The sequence below is a fragment of the Geospiza fortis genome, unplaced genomic scaffold (assembly GCF_000277835.1).
Source record: "Geospiza fortis unplaced genomic scaffold, GeoFor_1.0 scaffold425, whole genome shotgun sequence".
Lineage (NCBI taxonomy): Eukaryota > Metazoa > Chordata > Aves > Passeriformes > Thraupidae > Geospiza > Geospiza fortis.
This window is the reverse complement of record NW_005054387.1, coordinates 1,570,862-1,587,050: the sequence shown is the minus strand read 5'-3', so window position 1 is coordinate 1,587,050 and position 16,189 is coordinate 1,570,862. Positions and strand designations below refer to the sequence as shown.

At 42.1% G+C, this 16,189-nt stretch overlaps 1 protein-coding gene across 1 annotated transcript in view; it reads left to right on the top strand.

Moving 5' to 3' along the window:
• The window catches only part of LOC102037391 (merlin-like), a 20,779-nt gene that overhangs the window by 3,568 nt on the left and 1,022 nt on the right, over positions 1-16,189 (top strand). Inside the window, exons 3-18 of the mRNA XM_031060646.1 lie at positions 825-942; positions 2,537-2,662; positions 3,021-3,143; positions 5,529-5,612; positions 5,938-6,006; positions 6,444-6,526; positions 7,193-7,268; positions 7,681-7,818; positions 9,461-9,535; positions 9,875-9,988; positions 11,091-11,213; positions 11,695-11,912; positions 12,786-12,888; positions 13,526-13,653; positions 14,189-14,339; positions 15,031-15,248. Of these exons, the coding sequence (XP_030916506.1) occupies positions 825-942; positions 2,537-2,662; positions 3,021-3,143; positions 5,529-5,612; positions 5,938-6,006; positions 6,444-6,526; positions 7,193-7,268; positions 7,681-7,818; positions 9,461-9,535; positions 9,875-9,988; positions 11,091-11,213; positions 11,695-11,912; positions 12,786-12,888; positions 13,526-13,653; positions 14,189-14,339; positions 15,031-15,248 (1,947 nt within the window). The remainder of the gene's footprint in view (positions 1-824; positions 943-2,536; positions 2,663-3,020; positions 3,144-5,528; positions 5,613-5,937; positions 6,007-6,443; positions 6,527-7,192; positions 7,269-7,680; positions 7,819-9,460; positions 9,536-9,874; positions 9,989-11,090; positions 11,214-11,694; positions 11,913-12,785; positions 12,889-13,525; positions 13,654-14,188; positions 14,340-15,030; positions 15,249-16,189) is intronic.

Here is a 16,189-nt window from a genome sequence, read left to right as displayed (position 1 = left end):
GAATGCCTCAGTCTCTTGCCCTGTACAGTTCACAGATTCTCACTACATTATACAGGTTTGACCTGTTAATTTTATAAAGTAAAAAGAAGCAAAAACCTTTACAGGCTGATTTCCTGTGTTCAGAAAGAAATGCCTGAGAACTGCCTGGAGCAGATTCACACCATCATTTAACTCCAGCTTTCAATATTTGCTTTCCACAAGACTCTTGTGCCTGTGGAAGCAGCATCTCCTCAATTTTTTGGGTGGCATGGAGGTGATTACATTTAGAATAGAAGATTTCTGATGGAATTTTCTGTCAGCTTCTGCAAAATTAAATTAATTTCACGAGAACTTCACTGGGAAAATTCCTGTTCTAAATGACTTTTAATGTTGTGCATGAGTAGCACATGGGAATGTGGTAAATTCAGCTGAATTTCATTGCATAAATTCTTGGCATTTGTATAATTTCAGGGAGTTAAAACCTCATGTTTTAAAGAAATCAAATTCTTTAGTTGCTGAAAGGAGCCATAACTGATGGGAAAGGATTGTGTTGGGTTTGATATAATAAAGTTTAACTGCACTTTCTACTGAGTGGAGATGCTGCAAAGAAAGAGAATTTTATTTTATGATAGCCAAAATCTGAGAAAAGACAGCAATAACATTTTTCTGAGCAACTTCCTTTAAGGAGCAAACTAATTGAAAAGGTTTTTCTTTCAACATCCTTATTAGCCACAAAAAAATGCATCTCTAACGGTGAATTTATTCTGCGTGTTTGGACTCATCCTAGTTTGGAATCTAACCAAGAAAATGCTGCTGAATTTCCATCCTTCAATGTTTAATTTCAGGTGTGGCTGCCCTCATCAGCTGAAAAATATGTCCATCAGAGGCCTGAAGAAGAAACAACCAAAGACTTTTAAAGTCAGAATTATAACAGTGGATGCTGAGATGGAGTTCAGCTGTGAGGTGAGAGTGTCAGCAAGTGCTGGGGAGTGCCCTTTGTGTTAGCAAGAAACTGGGAAAAATTCAGATTATCAGCTCGTGGCTGGTCTTAAAACTGATCTGTTATTTTTATAAATAATGGATTATTTAATCTCAGGTGCGTTCTCTTAACTCTGTTCAGGATTTAAAGCTGTTTGCATGAAATCCATTTGACTGACACAGCTAAATTAATACTAAAACTGCTTTCTTCATTCCAACTGTTTGCAAGGATTCCTATTTCTCCATAAAATTCTTTTTTTTTTTGGAACTGACATGGCTCTTTAAGACACATCCAGCTTGGATAAACTGGTCAGAGCTGGTGCTAAGATGTTGGTAAAATAGTTTATAAACTGGTTCTTTTGTTGAGCTGGGGCATTCTCTTCCAATTTTCCATTTATAAACTCCAGTTCTTTACCTGCAATGGGTGTTTGGATCTCTGGGCAGAAGAGAAAAAAAGGATTGATGAAAAAGCTGGCAGTTCTATTAATTATGGCTGATAAATTAATTAGGGAAATCATGGCTGGGGAAAAAGAGGTGATCAATTGCTAAATAAATTGGGCTGCACTATTGAAGGGACAGAACTGTCCCTGATTAATTAATTCCTAATCATCCAGCAAAAGCAAAACAAGACACACAGGTATTTTGGGGAGTTAGAAAACTCAGTTCCAGTGGGACTGGCAGTTTTAGTGAGACCTGACTGCTCTGTGAGCCATTTAATGTAATTTATTAGGTCCTTCAGAAACAGGATAGATAAATCCTGTATGACTTACTGCTCTGCAGTACTTGCAGGCAGAATTGTGAAAATAAAGGATTTGGAAAATCTGATTTTGAGATCAGAGTCCTTGTTAACAAATAGTGTATTCCTTCCTTTGCCACCTCTCCTTTCTGCCCAGACACTGCTCTTTGCTGGGATAATTTCCAGTTTTCCACTCCAATACTGCCTAAAAGTTCCTTTTTTTTTTTTTGCCATTCATTTTTTAGTTTTAGCAATTAGCTAAAATCATCTTTCTGAACTGTGGTGAAACAGACGAGCAGCCTCTTTGGCGAAGGGAACAAGGCATCAGACTTGTGTGAATTTGGGACCTTGAATCAAAGTTTGCTCTCTGTGGCTGCTAAATTGAAATGAAAATATTGGAGAAGACTCATTTAAATCAGAGTAGGATAAAGGCTTGGCCTGGTGCCACTGCAATACCTGAGGGGTGTGAAAGGTGGATCTGTTCTCATTGTTCAGCATTCCTACCCCATGCCCTGATTTGATTTCCCCTGGCTTTCTCTCAGTCTCCCCAATTTGTATAAAGCATTGAGTGAAAATTTTGGACAAATATTAATAAAGACTTGCCACATCCCAGGGAATCAAGAATACAATCCTCATTCCCTCAAGTGCTCGGTGGTGAAATGACTGCAGCTGCTCTCTGGATGTGTCTGGAGAGGGAGAGGAGGTGGAACCAGCAACTCTGACACAGCAGCAAGAATATTTCATTAAAAACCTAAAGATGAAATAAGATTTCATAGGAGAAAAGGCTCAAATGGAGCAAATTCATTTAGGATATACATGTTTTTCTTGATTTTTCTCTCTCAGATGAAGTGGAAGGGAAAGGATTTGTTTGACCTGGTGTGCCGAGCCCTTGGTTTAAGGGAGACCTGGTTCTTTGGCTTGCAGTACACAATTAAAGGAATGTGCACCTGGTTAAAGATGGACAAAAAGGTACAGGAGACAAAATGGGTGGCAATTAATTATTTACTTCTATAAATATTGACTTTCTGGAGCATGAGAGCTAAAGGGATGTGTTCCATGACAACTCAGAAATGGACATGGTGGCTTTTTTTAAGGTGAAAATGGGATTATTTGCTCTGAATGCTTCTATCCCATTTGACCTGCAGCATCCCACACTAATCACCACTGATTGCTGTTAGATTAAAGCTCAGAATTACCCTTCCCTCTAAAACATGGGGAGGCTTTAAGTGGATTATTGGCTGCTTTCTGATTTTCCTTGGGAATATTATCTTGAGACACTCATGTATCCTTTCTGCTGCTGATTTGATTTTATTTTATCTGTAAACAGGTTTTAGATCAAGAAATCCCCAAAGAAGATCCCATTAGCTTTCATTTTTTGGCTAAATTCTACCCAGAGAAGGTAGAAGAGGAACTCTTACAGGAAATTACCCAGCATTTATTCTTCCTTCAGGTCAGGAAAAGTTTTGAACCATGAATTCCTTCTGTATTTCCCCCAGTCCTTTTGTGCTGTCTTTGATCTTGTTGGCAGCTCAGGGTAATTTTGCTTGCTTCAGCTGTATCAAGAACTTTGTAGACATTATTTTTATGAAATACAAACATTTCTCCTGCCTGCTGTGGGTTTGTGTCCAGGTAAGCTGAATGTTTCATCTTCTGCAAGTTTTTATGACAACACCCAGCAGTTTGGGGGATAATTCCAAATCTGGATATTCCAGGCTTGTTTTGCTCCTTAATATGTGTTAAAAAAATTACAATTCCATGCAGAGCTGGAACTGCTGGAAGAGCTGTGAGGCTTTTAGAGAAATTTTGTGCTGGAGGGCAAAACCTCTAGAAAACAAGAACTCCCTAAACCTTCATTTTGGATTGTAGGGATAAAAGGTTATGGAATTTGATAGGCATTCTGAAATCCAGGTTTGTTCACATGGCAAGGTTTGAGAGCAGCAGAGCAGCAAACACCATTTGAGCTCCATCAAAAAGCAGATGAAGGAGCAAATTCTTGGATCTTTATCAAAAATAAAAACGGATCAACCAGGAAAACTCCACAGCTGAGTTTGGGATGGTCAATTCCCATGTCTGGGACATCCAGCTTCTCTCCTCAGTTGCTCTGGAATCCCTCTGGAAGTTTCAGCCCCTGGAGTGTTGCTTTATTCCAGCAGGATGAGTCTGTGCAGGTAGCTGGGATAAATTCAGTCTGCAGCTGGCAATAAACCCAGTAAATCCCCTTGTTCCCTGAGGAGGATGTGCTAATGAAATATTGGGGAAATGCTGCAGCTCTGAGGGTTCATAACCCACCAGAACTTCATCCAGAACCTTCAACCACTTGGCAATTTATTTCTTCAGCTAATTTTGGAAAGGAATGAGGACAGCAGAACTCTTTTAACCCTGATTTTTCCACTTTTTTTTTTCTTTTCTGCTTGAACCTGCCTTAACTAGCAGATATGCAATTAGCAAATTCTTCTCATTCCAAAGTAGGAAAACAAGGCTGAAACAAATTGGAACTTGCAAAGTTTCCTGAGTGTAAGAACTTCAGCTCACACCTGGATGCTAATAAGAAAAACATGTTCAGACATCTGGATGCCTGAAGATTTCAGCTCTCCTGACTCTTCAGACCGTTGCAAATTAATGTGGCATAAATGCCTGAATAAATGTCAATGACTAAAGCTAAATATTGTCTGCTTAAAGATGAGGTAATTTATTGCTCCTTCATGAAGTTCAACAAAAAGTCCTTGTAAAAACTGATCAGAAAAAACAAACAAACAAACAAACAAACACTTATGGGGGATTTATCCACATTGTTCTAAATTCTGGAGCATGATTTGCACTCTGGAGAATGAAAGCTGGAGCTTTCCAAATTGGAAGAAAAATCTTTTCATTCTTTCCATTTTAACAGCTTAGAAAGAATGTTCCCTGCACTATAACTCAGCCTCACAGATTTTGCTCACCAGGGACTAAATTTAAAAGCAAAAACTTTCTTGGTGGCTCATTTCAGTTCCCAGCACCTCCAGAGGTGTATTTGTAAACAGAACTTGTGCTAGCTCAAGTCATTTTTCTATTTGGAAATGTTTAAGACTGTGAGCTATGCAAAATTTTGTTGTCTTGTGCTTGTTCCTAGGCTAAATACACCTGAGAGGAGGATTTGGGAAGATTAATTTCCCCTTCCCTCTTTGGATTTTCAAACAGAAATTGCACAGCTGATTTAAAATCAAACAACACCTTACAAACTATAACACCTCTGCTCTTGGTGGCACCACAGGTTATTAAAATGAAAAGAATGTTGAAAGACTCTTTAGCATTGTCTGATTGTGCTTAGACCATTGAAAATGAATAAATGAAGTGCTTTATTATTCAGCTGCTCTTTTGAGGATCTCCTTTATTCTCTCATTCTGGAAAGCTGGAGAACATTTCTTATGGTTTTTCTATGGCAGCTGCACAGCCCTGAGTCTGCTCTGCTTGGACCTGACCTCCAGAGCTCCCTCCCAACCTAAAATCTGATGGCTGATGTGATGCAAAGCTGACTTTTCCAAAGGCAGGAAAAAGAAAAAGAGAAGGATTGTTAAAAGAAATGAAGCGCAGACAATAAAATTGATGTTTTATAGGATTTTCTTTTATAGGACTCCTTATGGAAATGTGTGGAGAGAGCTGACTGGCATTTTTGGTCTCATTAAATGCAATGCTAACTAAAGGCTTCCTGTGTTCCTGAATGCCGATTTCTTGTTGCTGTTATTAACTCCTGAAGGTGATATTTGGTGCCAAGTTCTAGTCTGGGCATGTCTGCTTTCATTTCAAGCCTGACTTAAGTCCTGACTTTGAACTTGCTCCCTTTTTTCTGTTGGTTTAGGTGAAGAAGCAGATCCTGGATGAGGAAATCTATTGCTCACCAGAAGCTACAGTTTTACTGGCTTCTTATGCTGTTCAGGCCAAGGTTTGTGCATAGAAAATCTCTTTTTTAATTGAATTTCTCCTGGTAAAGTTGGTCATCCTAGGAGGTACAAGCACAGCTAGAAAAAAAGAAAAATTAAATGCCACTACAAGGATTTTTTTCCTGCAATTTAGGGGATTTATTTGATCCTAACATTTTAGTGTAATCTTTCTGGAAGGATCTTCCATGGCCTGCTCAGATGAGGAGATGTGTGCAGGGGAACCAAAATAAAATCTGCCTCAAAGCTTTCACTTCAAACTGTGCAAGGAACAACTCCCTCAGCATTCTGCCTCTAACAAACTGAAATAACTTTTCTTTTTTGGGACAGTATGGTGACTACGACCCAAATTTCCACGAGCCAGGCTTTCTAGCCCATGATGAGCTGCTGCCCAAAAGGGTGAGTCTTAATTTGATACAAAACCCAATCTTTTAATCTCATATTTTGCAGGGCAAAAGCTTTAAATTTCCTCTTTTGCAGTGCAAAATATTTGAATCTCCTCTTTTGCAGTGCAAAATGTTTGAATCTCATTTTTACAGTGCAAAATATTTGAATCTCCTCTTTTGCAGTATAAAATATTTGAATCTCCTTTTTGCAGTATAAAATATTTGAATCTCCTCTTTTGCAGTGCAAAACTTTTCAGTCTCCTTGTTGCAGTGCAGCTATTGCTGGGGATTAATTTAAAAACATTTAAAACATTAATTAATGTTCAATTAATTAAAAACTCTGCAAAATGCCCAAGCTGTGAACAGCACCTCTGCATTCACTTTGCTTGGGAGAGGCAGAGCTTGGATTTGGATTTTCCCAGGGATCCAACCTCCCTCCTTGTCCTGCAGGTGCTCAGGCAGTACCAGCTGACAGCAGAGATGTGGGAAGAGAAGATCACAGCTTGGTATGCTGAGCACAGGGGTATTGCCAGGTAGGAAACCTTTGCATTTCTTGGAAAATTTCTTTATTTCTGGGATTTGTTGTTCTCAGTGTAATTCAGCCCGTCTGGAAATCCAATTAAACAATAAATAGGATCTGTTAGCACCCAGAGGCAGCCTTTCCTAATATTTGGGTTCTGTTTCTTTCTGTTTTGGAAGCTTCTTAACATTATTTTTATTGAATATTTTCCTCAAGATTTACTGATTTACTTTGATGGGAGGAGAAAAGTGGGTGGAGAGATTCTCACTCTTCTTTGGCCTTGGCCAAAAGCTCTGTCCAAGACTCATTTTTCAATGAACTCTATTTCCTGAAAGAAATATATTCATGGAAAACAATGCAAGGATGGTTTTCCAAGACATGGAGTGGCAAAACCAACACAAGGATAAGACTTTTAATGAATTTTAATGAAGATTACACTATCCATGAGTCATCTTTTGAAATAGCTGCAACTTTTATTCTTTATTATTCTTTATTTTATTCTTTATTCCATCCAGATGCTGTTTTTATTATCATTTTTTTTCTATTATTGAGAGCAAGATGGCAAAACTAAGTTTGTACAAAGGGTCAGATTGCCTGTTCTTTTCTAAGTGGGAAATGGAGAGTCAGCCAGGAGAGAAAGGTTGGAAAGGCATTTCATAATCATGGCTTTATTCTCCAGGGATGAAGCTGAGATGAACTACCTGAAAATTGCCCAAGACTTGGAAATGTATGGTGTCAATTATTTCCCAATTGCTGTAAGTGCCTTATTTTAGCAGTTTTGACTTGCTGCAGATAATGGTGCTGTCCTTTTAAAGTCCTCCAGGGAGTTTGGAGCTGGGACTCCTGGTGACTTCTGGTTTTGTTCTGACTTGGTTTTCTTGCCTGCTAAATAAGCAGGTGAATAAAACAGTTAAGATTAATATTTTACAACCTGAGAGAAGTTTTGAGTAACTCCAGGTATGGAATAGGAAGGAGAAATAGTTTGAGCTGCTCTAAGCAGCCTAGAGGACTGAGTTTATTATTACCAGTGACAGCATTCACAATATTATATATAAACACCAACTGCCTAAATACAAGCAAATATCAATATATTAAAATAGGTGCTTCTTGTCTGTGGTTGTTTAATGTCACCAAAAATGCCATTTACTCATCTCTCTTGTTTTTTAGCAAAACAAAAACCACACAGATCTCCTGCTTGGAGTTGATGCCAAAGGTATTCATATCTACAGCATTAATAACAGGTTCTCCCCCAATAAATCCTTTGAGTGGAGCTCTATCAGAAACATTTCCTGTAGTGAGAAAGAGGTATGATGGCTTTGATGTATTATTCTTTTTCCATGGGCATGGGTGTGGACTGGGATTCTTGGAACAGGCTGAAAGCTTCCTCTGTTGAAATAATTTTGGGGGAGAAGGGGAAAATCCTGGGGAGCTTTGTTACAAAACTAAAAATAACAGCCCTGCCTTGCAGATGAGCTCGAAACCTCAGTTCCCTGAGGCTGCTCTGAGCTCTGGCTCTGTTCTGGCTCCTTCCCTGCTGCTTGGCCTTTGCAAAACAAATGTGTTGATCTCTGAAAAAGACAGATATTACGAATGCCAGCGTGCCTGCCTTCCTCAGTTATCCCAGCAGGAACTCCATGATCCATAAAAACCTAAATGCTGTTTGCACACACAGAAGCCCTTGCAGCTGAGCCTTGGAGCCCAGTGGCAAGAGGAGACATGCAGGGAGGTATTAATGGTTTTCTGCCTCACTTCTGCCAGTTTGCTAGGACATGATTTCACTCCCCACCACTGCAATTTCACTGTGAAGCTCAGCTTTTGCTTCTAGAAAGGGAAGGAGTGGGGAGAATTTATTCTCAGTCCAAATCATGGGCTGTGTGGAAGGCTATAATCGGAAAAAAACAAACCCAGGGAAACTACAGTGGTACTGGAATACCTGGCATTTGTCAGCCAAAGGACAGTACAGCCTGTTCTGTTTTCTGTGGGCCTTTTGGAAAACAGCCCACAGAAACTGAGATCTAAAATTGAGATGAGATTTTAGATTCATATCCATTAAATCAGAGGGGACTGCAGGTTTGCTGCCTTCAAAACAGTTTTGGTCTCTGATACCATCAAACTGCCCCTGAGATGTGTGAATAAACTGCTTTAACTCCCTATTGGGGGTAAATTTTGTGTTTAAGGTTCACTTTATTCAGTGACGCATCACAGCCTTGCTCCTCAAAAGGCACCCAGTCATTACCTAGGGGGTGAAAGGAGCTCCAGGACATGATCCTGGTGACCCAGATGCCCTGGAATTATACAGGAATTACCTTGCAAATGAATTAGAGGAATTAAATACCAGGGAACCTGTGAGGAACAGAATACAGGGCCTGAAGAAAAAAAAAGGGACCATATTTTGTTCTGCAGCCAAACAGGGCACAAGGAATGGAGTGAAGCACTGAGCTGGCAGCAGGAACACCCTGCCTGGCTTCTGGGAACAGCTTGGGACTGAAAAAGTGAGGAAGTCTCCAGGACTTTGACCTGCTGCTCTGAAGAACAAGCCCTTAGGCCCTTGTCACATTTGTTTATCTCTTCAATTGTTGCTGCTCTGAGAGGTGTTTGACATTTCCCTGGCTTTAAGGCCATGCCTGCTTCTAGGGATTGCTGCTGTGTCCTGTTCTCCTGATAACCAGGGCTTGTTCCAGAGCTCTGGGGACAGTGCACAGGTGGCATCAGGAACATCCCCATCCACACTGGCACTGGGCTGGGCCTGGGGGTTTATCCTCCAACACAGCTTGATTCTATGAACAAAACCAGTTTTACATCACTCTGCCCCTATTTGTGGCATAAATCACTGCTTCCCCAGAAAGAAGTGGAGATGAGCTCAGGTTTGCTTTGGTTTTAATAGTTTAAACTTGCTTTCCTCCTCACTGTGCTGCCTTTCTTTTTTTTTTTCCTTTTGCCTTTGTAGTTAACTATTAAACCCCTTGACAAAAAAGCAGAAGTCTTCAAGTTCTTCTCCTCTCAGCTCAAAGTGAACAAACTGGTGAGTGAACTGCTTTCCTGCTTTAAGGCTGAGCCTGGTGATACTGACTGAGAAATATTGTTTGTAAACAAAATGGTGATCTTGGGATCTCAGCCTGTGTAATTCAGGAAAATGGGATCAGAGGGGGATGAAGGACAGGAGGAATCTCTCATCCTGTTACAAATTTACCTGAGCTGTTGTGTGTCTGGCTGTGAGCCTGCCCTGGGTGCTGATTTTCTTGGAGCTGCCAGCACTTGGGCTGAAGTCAGAATTGTCCTGTGAAGCCATTGTGGGCCTTTTGTTCCTCTGGCAAGGGCACAAATCCATCAAAACCCCATTTGCTTTGCCTTTCCTATGCAGATTTTCCAGCTGTGCATTGGAAACCACGACCTATTTATGAGGAGGAGAAAAGTGGACTCCATAGAGATCCAGCAAATGAAAGCACAAGCCAGGGAAGAAAAAGCTAGAAAAAAGGTAGATTTTTCCTGCCCCTCTGTTGTTGAAGACAGTGATTATTATTGCAGCTCTGTGTTCCATCAGTGTGTGTGTGGGAGGTGAGGAAGTGCAGCAGGATTGAGTGTGGGAGCAGCTCTGGCATCTGAGGGGGTCAGAGGTGTTTGTGTGGAGAGGTGATCCCAAAGATTTGGGGCACAAACCAAGGGCTCTCCCAGCAGTCTGAAATAACCAAGAGTGCCTGCCTGAGGAGTTCAGTGCTGCAAAGTTCAGGCAGCTTCAGCATCTCTGGTGAGCTGGAGAGCAGCCCCTTCTTCATTTGATGCATTTCACTCAGGCCCAGGTGAGGTTCTGCTGCAATCCCACTGTCACTGCCACATTTTCTGAAAAATCCCCTTGCCCAGGATTTTCTCCTGGGAAGCTGAGAAGCCTCAGAGAAAAAGGAAAACAATCATTATCTCATTTGCTTCTCCTGTGTTTTGCTGCTTTGGAATGTGGTTGGGTATTTTTTACCAACAGGTGATTGTTTCATTGGTTTCATGTCAATTGTTTTAACTTAAAATCACTGTCAAGCTGTGTCAGGACTCTGGAAGGAGTCATGAGTTTTTCATTAGTAACTTTTAGCCCTCTGTCAGTATCCTTTCTCTATTCTTTAGTATATTTTAGCTTAGTATTCTTTAACATAATATGGTATCATAAAAGAATAAATTAATCATAATAATTATAATATATTATAAATAACACAATAATAAATAAATAATATTAAAATAAATATAATAATAAATAATATGATTAATTGGAATAGTAATAATAAATAATAAATTATTTACCAACGGGTCATTGTTTCATTGGTTTCATGTGAATTGTTTTAACCTAAAATCACTGTCAAGCTGTGTCAGGACTCTGGAAGGAGTCACGAGTTTTCATTATTATCTTTTTAACCTTCTATAAATATCCTTTCTGTATTCTTTAGTATAGTTAGTATAGTGTTCTTTAATAAATCTAATATCATAAAATAATAAATGAGCCTTCTGAGAACATGGAGTCAGATTCATCATTCCTCCTTTCCTCGGGGGTCCCTGAAAATACAACATCCCACCAACTATAGCTCTCCTGTTTCCAGATGGAGAACCAGAGGCTGGCCAGGGAGAAGCAGCTCAGGGAAGAAGCTGAGAGAGCCAAAGAAGAGCTGGAAAGGCGCCTTTTCCAGCTGGAAGATGAAGCCAGGCAGGCCAACGAGGCCCTGGTGAATATTCTTGTGCTTGATGGGCTTTCTTGGATTGGAAGCAGGATTTTTATTTTTGTTTGTTTTGACACCAGGAATTGTAGCTCAGACAAGGCCGGAGAGTTTCTGATCACTCGTGGAAAGGGCATGCAGGAATCCCTGGGAAAACCCTGGTCTGCCCTAATCTGTGAGCCATTCTCTCCATTTGGCTCACAGCGCTCTCTTCAGGCTAAGAGAAGGGGAAAGGAAACAATCTTGGAGCTGAAACTGGGAGAAAGAGGCAGCTGAAGGGGCTGACTTAAGCTTTGTCCAGCTCTAAGATTTTGCTCCTTGCTTTGTAGAGGTGAGACACAGGAAATTCTGGAGCAGAGGAGGAACATCAGACCCTTAAATTGTCTGGTTTTTATTTAAGAAATATATTTTATCACTTGGTAAAAGATGTCTTCTGCTTGCAGGGGTGGAGGCTCTAGACAAGGAACTAAGGAAAATTCTTTCTCCTCAGCTCCGATCCCAGGAAGCAGCAGAGCTGCTGGCTGAGAAAGCCCAGATTGCAGAAGAAGAGGCCAAGCTGCTGGCCCAGAATGCTGCGGAGGCCGAGCAGGAACGCCAGAGGCTGGAGATCACAGCTCTGAAAAGCAAGGAGGAGAAGCGGCTGATGGAGCAGAAGATGCGGGAGGCGGAGCTGATCGCCGTGAAGCTGGTGAAGGAGTCCGACAGGAGGTGGGGTTTGCTTCTGTGTGCTCCCAGCTGGGCTGCAGGGAGCGCTGCTTTCCCCAGAACCCAGCCCAGGAAGGGGGAATCACTCCTGAAGTGACACTTCAGAGGGACTAAGCCTCCTTGTGCCGTGTTTGTTCCACCTGGATGCTGTTGTTGTATTGCAGGTCAGGTTTACAGAGGATCAGATGCAAAGCTTGTTTGGCAAGAAACAGAATGTTTAGCAAGAAAGAGAATGTTTAGCAAAAAAGAGAATATTTAGCAAGAAAGAGAATGTTCAGCAAGAAATATCCAGAATGCTGAAGCATCTTCTATTTAGTGTTATCAAATAAGCACTGGCTACCAATCTAAATTTACTCTTTGTACCCTGTGAGATATGAGGCTGTTTTCATTCATTAGTACCAAGTGGATGGTCTCTTGTTTCCCTTTCAGATCTTTGAGAAGTGTAAAGCCAGGTAAACTCATGTGGAATATAAACAACTCTGAGTGTTTGCGTGTTCCCTGAACATGCAGAGCAGGCCAGTGTTGATAGGATGTTTAACCCTGTTATTAAGAAATCCTGCTACTTGTTTTAGGAAGCTTGCCAAAATAAAGAGCAACCTCTCCTCACCTCAGGGAGGATCTCTAATGGCCTGGTGAGAATCTGTATCAGCAGGTTGTGACTGAGCCCATGGAAATTAGGAGTAGGAAAATCATGGTAATTCAGCCACTCTGTGCAGCAGTGGCTCTGTCTTGCTGTGCCCAGTCAGGAGCATCCTCCATGAGTGCCTTGGTGTAAAGATAACACAGTAGTGGGCTTCTCTGGAAGGTAGTGAGCCCTGAACTCCCTGTGTTGGTTGGAAACCATCAGCCATTGCCCTCAGGATGTTTCTCTTGCAGAGCCAAGGAAGCAGAGCACCTGAAGCAAGACCTGCACGAAGCCCGCGAGGCCGAACGCAAAGCCAAGCAGAAGCTCTTAGACATAACCAGGCTTAATTATCCTGTAAGTTCTGCTCCACTGGGCACCACTTCATCCTCGGGGATAGTCAGGTGTTGATGGCATTTTTATAGCCCCCATCAAGCTGAGTAGTGGCATGGCTGCATCCAGCGGGGGGACAAAGTGGTGTGGAAAAGCAGAGTAGGGAGAGTGGGAGCTGGGTTTGTTCAGGGTGCTCAGAAGGGCAAGGGAAGAGTTAAAACCAGAACTGGAGATGCACTTGGGAGCAGAGGCTGGCTTGCCTTCATGCCTGACTCGTGGTGCCATTTCAGCCAGGCAGTTTTTGTGGACATGGCTGTGCTGAGCCAGCTGTGTCATCCTGGCACATCCATCTGTCTTTAGGCAAAGCAGGTGAAGTTGTCCCCTGCAGGAAGGCACTGCTGAAGGTCTGCACTCCAGCTCCCTCTTCTCCACCCATGCTGAGGCTGGGTTTTCATTCTCTGCTGAAGTAGAAGCACTGCAGCCAGGATAAATCTCTGCTCTTGGATCTGTGGGTTGTGGGCTTCAGCTGGGTGCAAGGGAAGGGCTGCAGGAGCACCTGTGTGTCCCAGAAAATAGCTCAACATGGCAGTCTTGCAGAACTGAGGAGAGAAATCCCAAATCCATCAGATCTGGCTGACAGTGCTTGTGTTGCCTCTTCCAGCACATGGCCAAGTACCCCCAGTACTCCCCAGGTGACAGCAGAGATGCCAACTTTGACAAAGGCTCCATCAAGCTGGATTTGAAGGACATCGACCTCAAGAGACTCTCCTTTGAGATAGAGAGAGAGAGGTATCAGCATGCTTGTGGTGCAAATGGATGAGAAAGGCAATGAAATCTTTCAGAATCAGTTTAATTTTAAAATAATTTTGGATGTGCATGTGGCTGGAGGCCTTTTACTGAGCTGGTGTGTGTGATGTCTGTGTCACACTGACTTTTCATACAGGGGAAGGGTTTTTTGGTGGCATCAAGCCATGGTAAATCCAGAACCTTCTGTCTTGGGGAGGGACAAAGCACCTTGCTGAACCAACAGCATGTGAGAGGACAGAAGTTTCCCTCTAGTGCTGAAGTGTGGAATTGCTGGGGGCTGATCCATCAGCCAGCCATCCCTTAGTCTGGAAGGAAATGCTTGGTGCAGAGTTAGGAAGCAAAAAGCAAAGGAGTGAACTTGTCACTGGGTCAGGGGAGCCAGGCTGGCATTGCCAGAGTTCATTTTACTTATAAAACATAAAAGGAAACAAAAACCAGCTCTGCTCCTTCCACAAACACCTGTTCTTGAGTTAAATTGTGCCACCCTAAACCTTTTGCCTCCAATGTGTGGACTCAGGCTGGACTACTTAGAAAACAGCAGGAAGTTCGAAGATCGACTGAAAGAACTGAAATCTGAAATTCATGCTCTGAAGCTGGAGGAAAAACAGGCTGGGCTTTACAGTCACTGGAATGAAGTCCTGGGCTCCTTGGATCGCTCCTTAGGAAGTGTAAGAACCCCAAATCCCTGCCCCTTTCTCCACCATGAACCCCAAAATGGAACAGTGTGGGTGTGCCAAAGGGAGCTGCTCTGTTCCAGCCCAAGCCTTCACTACCCTTGATGATAAAATATTAGAAGCATGAGCACTTTTAGAGGAAAATTCATGTCAAAACAAAATCTTAAAGCCTTTTTTCCTGCACTGAATACCAGGACCATCAGCAAAAAATAATCATCTCATTTTATGATTATGAAATCCCAATCAGGGTTTAAGGTCTTGGAGCAAATGAAATTGTTGTGACTAACACATTTAAATGTGGTTTCTTACAGTTTGCTTCACATTCTCATTCATGTGCTTTGTGGTTGCTGAAAGTCATAAAAGCCTTGGTGCATTTTCTTTTTTTTTTTTGGAGGCAATGAGGAACCAGACCCAGATTTTTGTCATAAGTTGCTTGTTATTTAAATAAACTCTTTGGCTTCTTCCTGCAGCAGGGCAGGAATAGGGCTGGCTTTGTCTACAGGTTTTTCCTCATGTAGCAAAAATGGCTCTGAGTCAATGGTTTTTTAGAGACAGAAGGGAGGCTTGAAAAATGATGAGGAAAGATGGTCTTTATTTTCTGACTGCTCATCTGATGTTCTTTTTGGCTTGATGAGTGTTGATATAGAGAGGGCATTAAATTTCCATGTGCTCTGTTCTTTTAAAGGCCCCATCATGGATGAAAACCTTCGAAACTGGAGATGCAGTGGATGTAAATCTGCAAAGACCTTTCCCTGCTTACTTGTTAAACACAGCAAGCAGCTGGCCCTGCACCAACAAAATTCAGCACATGGTGCCAGTGGAAAAGTCATCTTCCCAAGCCAATTCCCTGGCTGCCAACAGTGTGGGCACAGGAACCAGAAAACAGATTATAAAGGTAATCAGATTCATAAATAAATTCCTAAATGTTGCCTAAAAGTTGGGAGTTCAGAGTGGCTGGCTGCCTGTAGGGACCTGGTTTGTCCTGCTCTGTCCCAGCCTCACAGCTGACAAGGCTTTTGCAGGATTTTGGAGCCCCTGGTGCTGGCACATCATTTGGGAATGTTTATAACTCGAGGCTGCCTGTTTTTTCTCACTTCTGATCTAAGCTGGAGTGCAAAGCTGTAAGCCTTGGTAAATGAAGCAGAGATGTCTGTACACAGTAGGAGGATCTGTGTTAAATTTTATTTGTACCAGCCAGACTTGGAAATGAGAAATGTGCTCCCAGGTATAGAGAGCTTAAAACATACTGTGCCTGTCTCCTGCTTTTAAAAGGCAGGGAGGAAGAGACCAATAAATCCCCAGGCTCCCAACAGCTCAGTTATCTTCCATGTGCTCCCTGTCAAAGAGGCCTGAAGAGCAATGAGCTGGGTGGCAGGAGAAAACAGCCTGCTTTGAAATGTCACTGGGCTGGAGAATGAGGAAGAGCTGGAAGGAAATGTGGTCTGGAGCAGTGGGAAGGAAATCAGCTGTCTGTGGGCAATGCTAATTGGGCAAGGTGTTGGGAATGGGGAAAGCCTGATGGATTTGCTGTGGTTTAGCTGAACAAAACTGGAGGGGTTTAGGATCAATTAAAAGCTCCTGAATATAACATTCAATACCTCCTTCAGGGTTGGTGTGCTTAGAACTAAAGGACACAGCTGAGTGCAGCAGCAGCTGAGAGAGCAGCAACAGAAACAACTTTTAAGACTAAACTCAGGGGTGAGGCAAATTTGTTTAAAGAAGGAAGAAAAAACTATTGCAGAGCATCTTGCAAAAGGCTCCAGAGCTGGAGAAGAGGAAGACCCAGAGCAAAGGGAGTTGCTTTCAGCCAGCACTAATTCTCCCTCTTTGATTTGCCTGCAGGT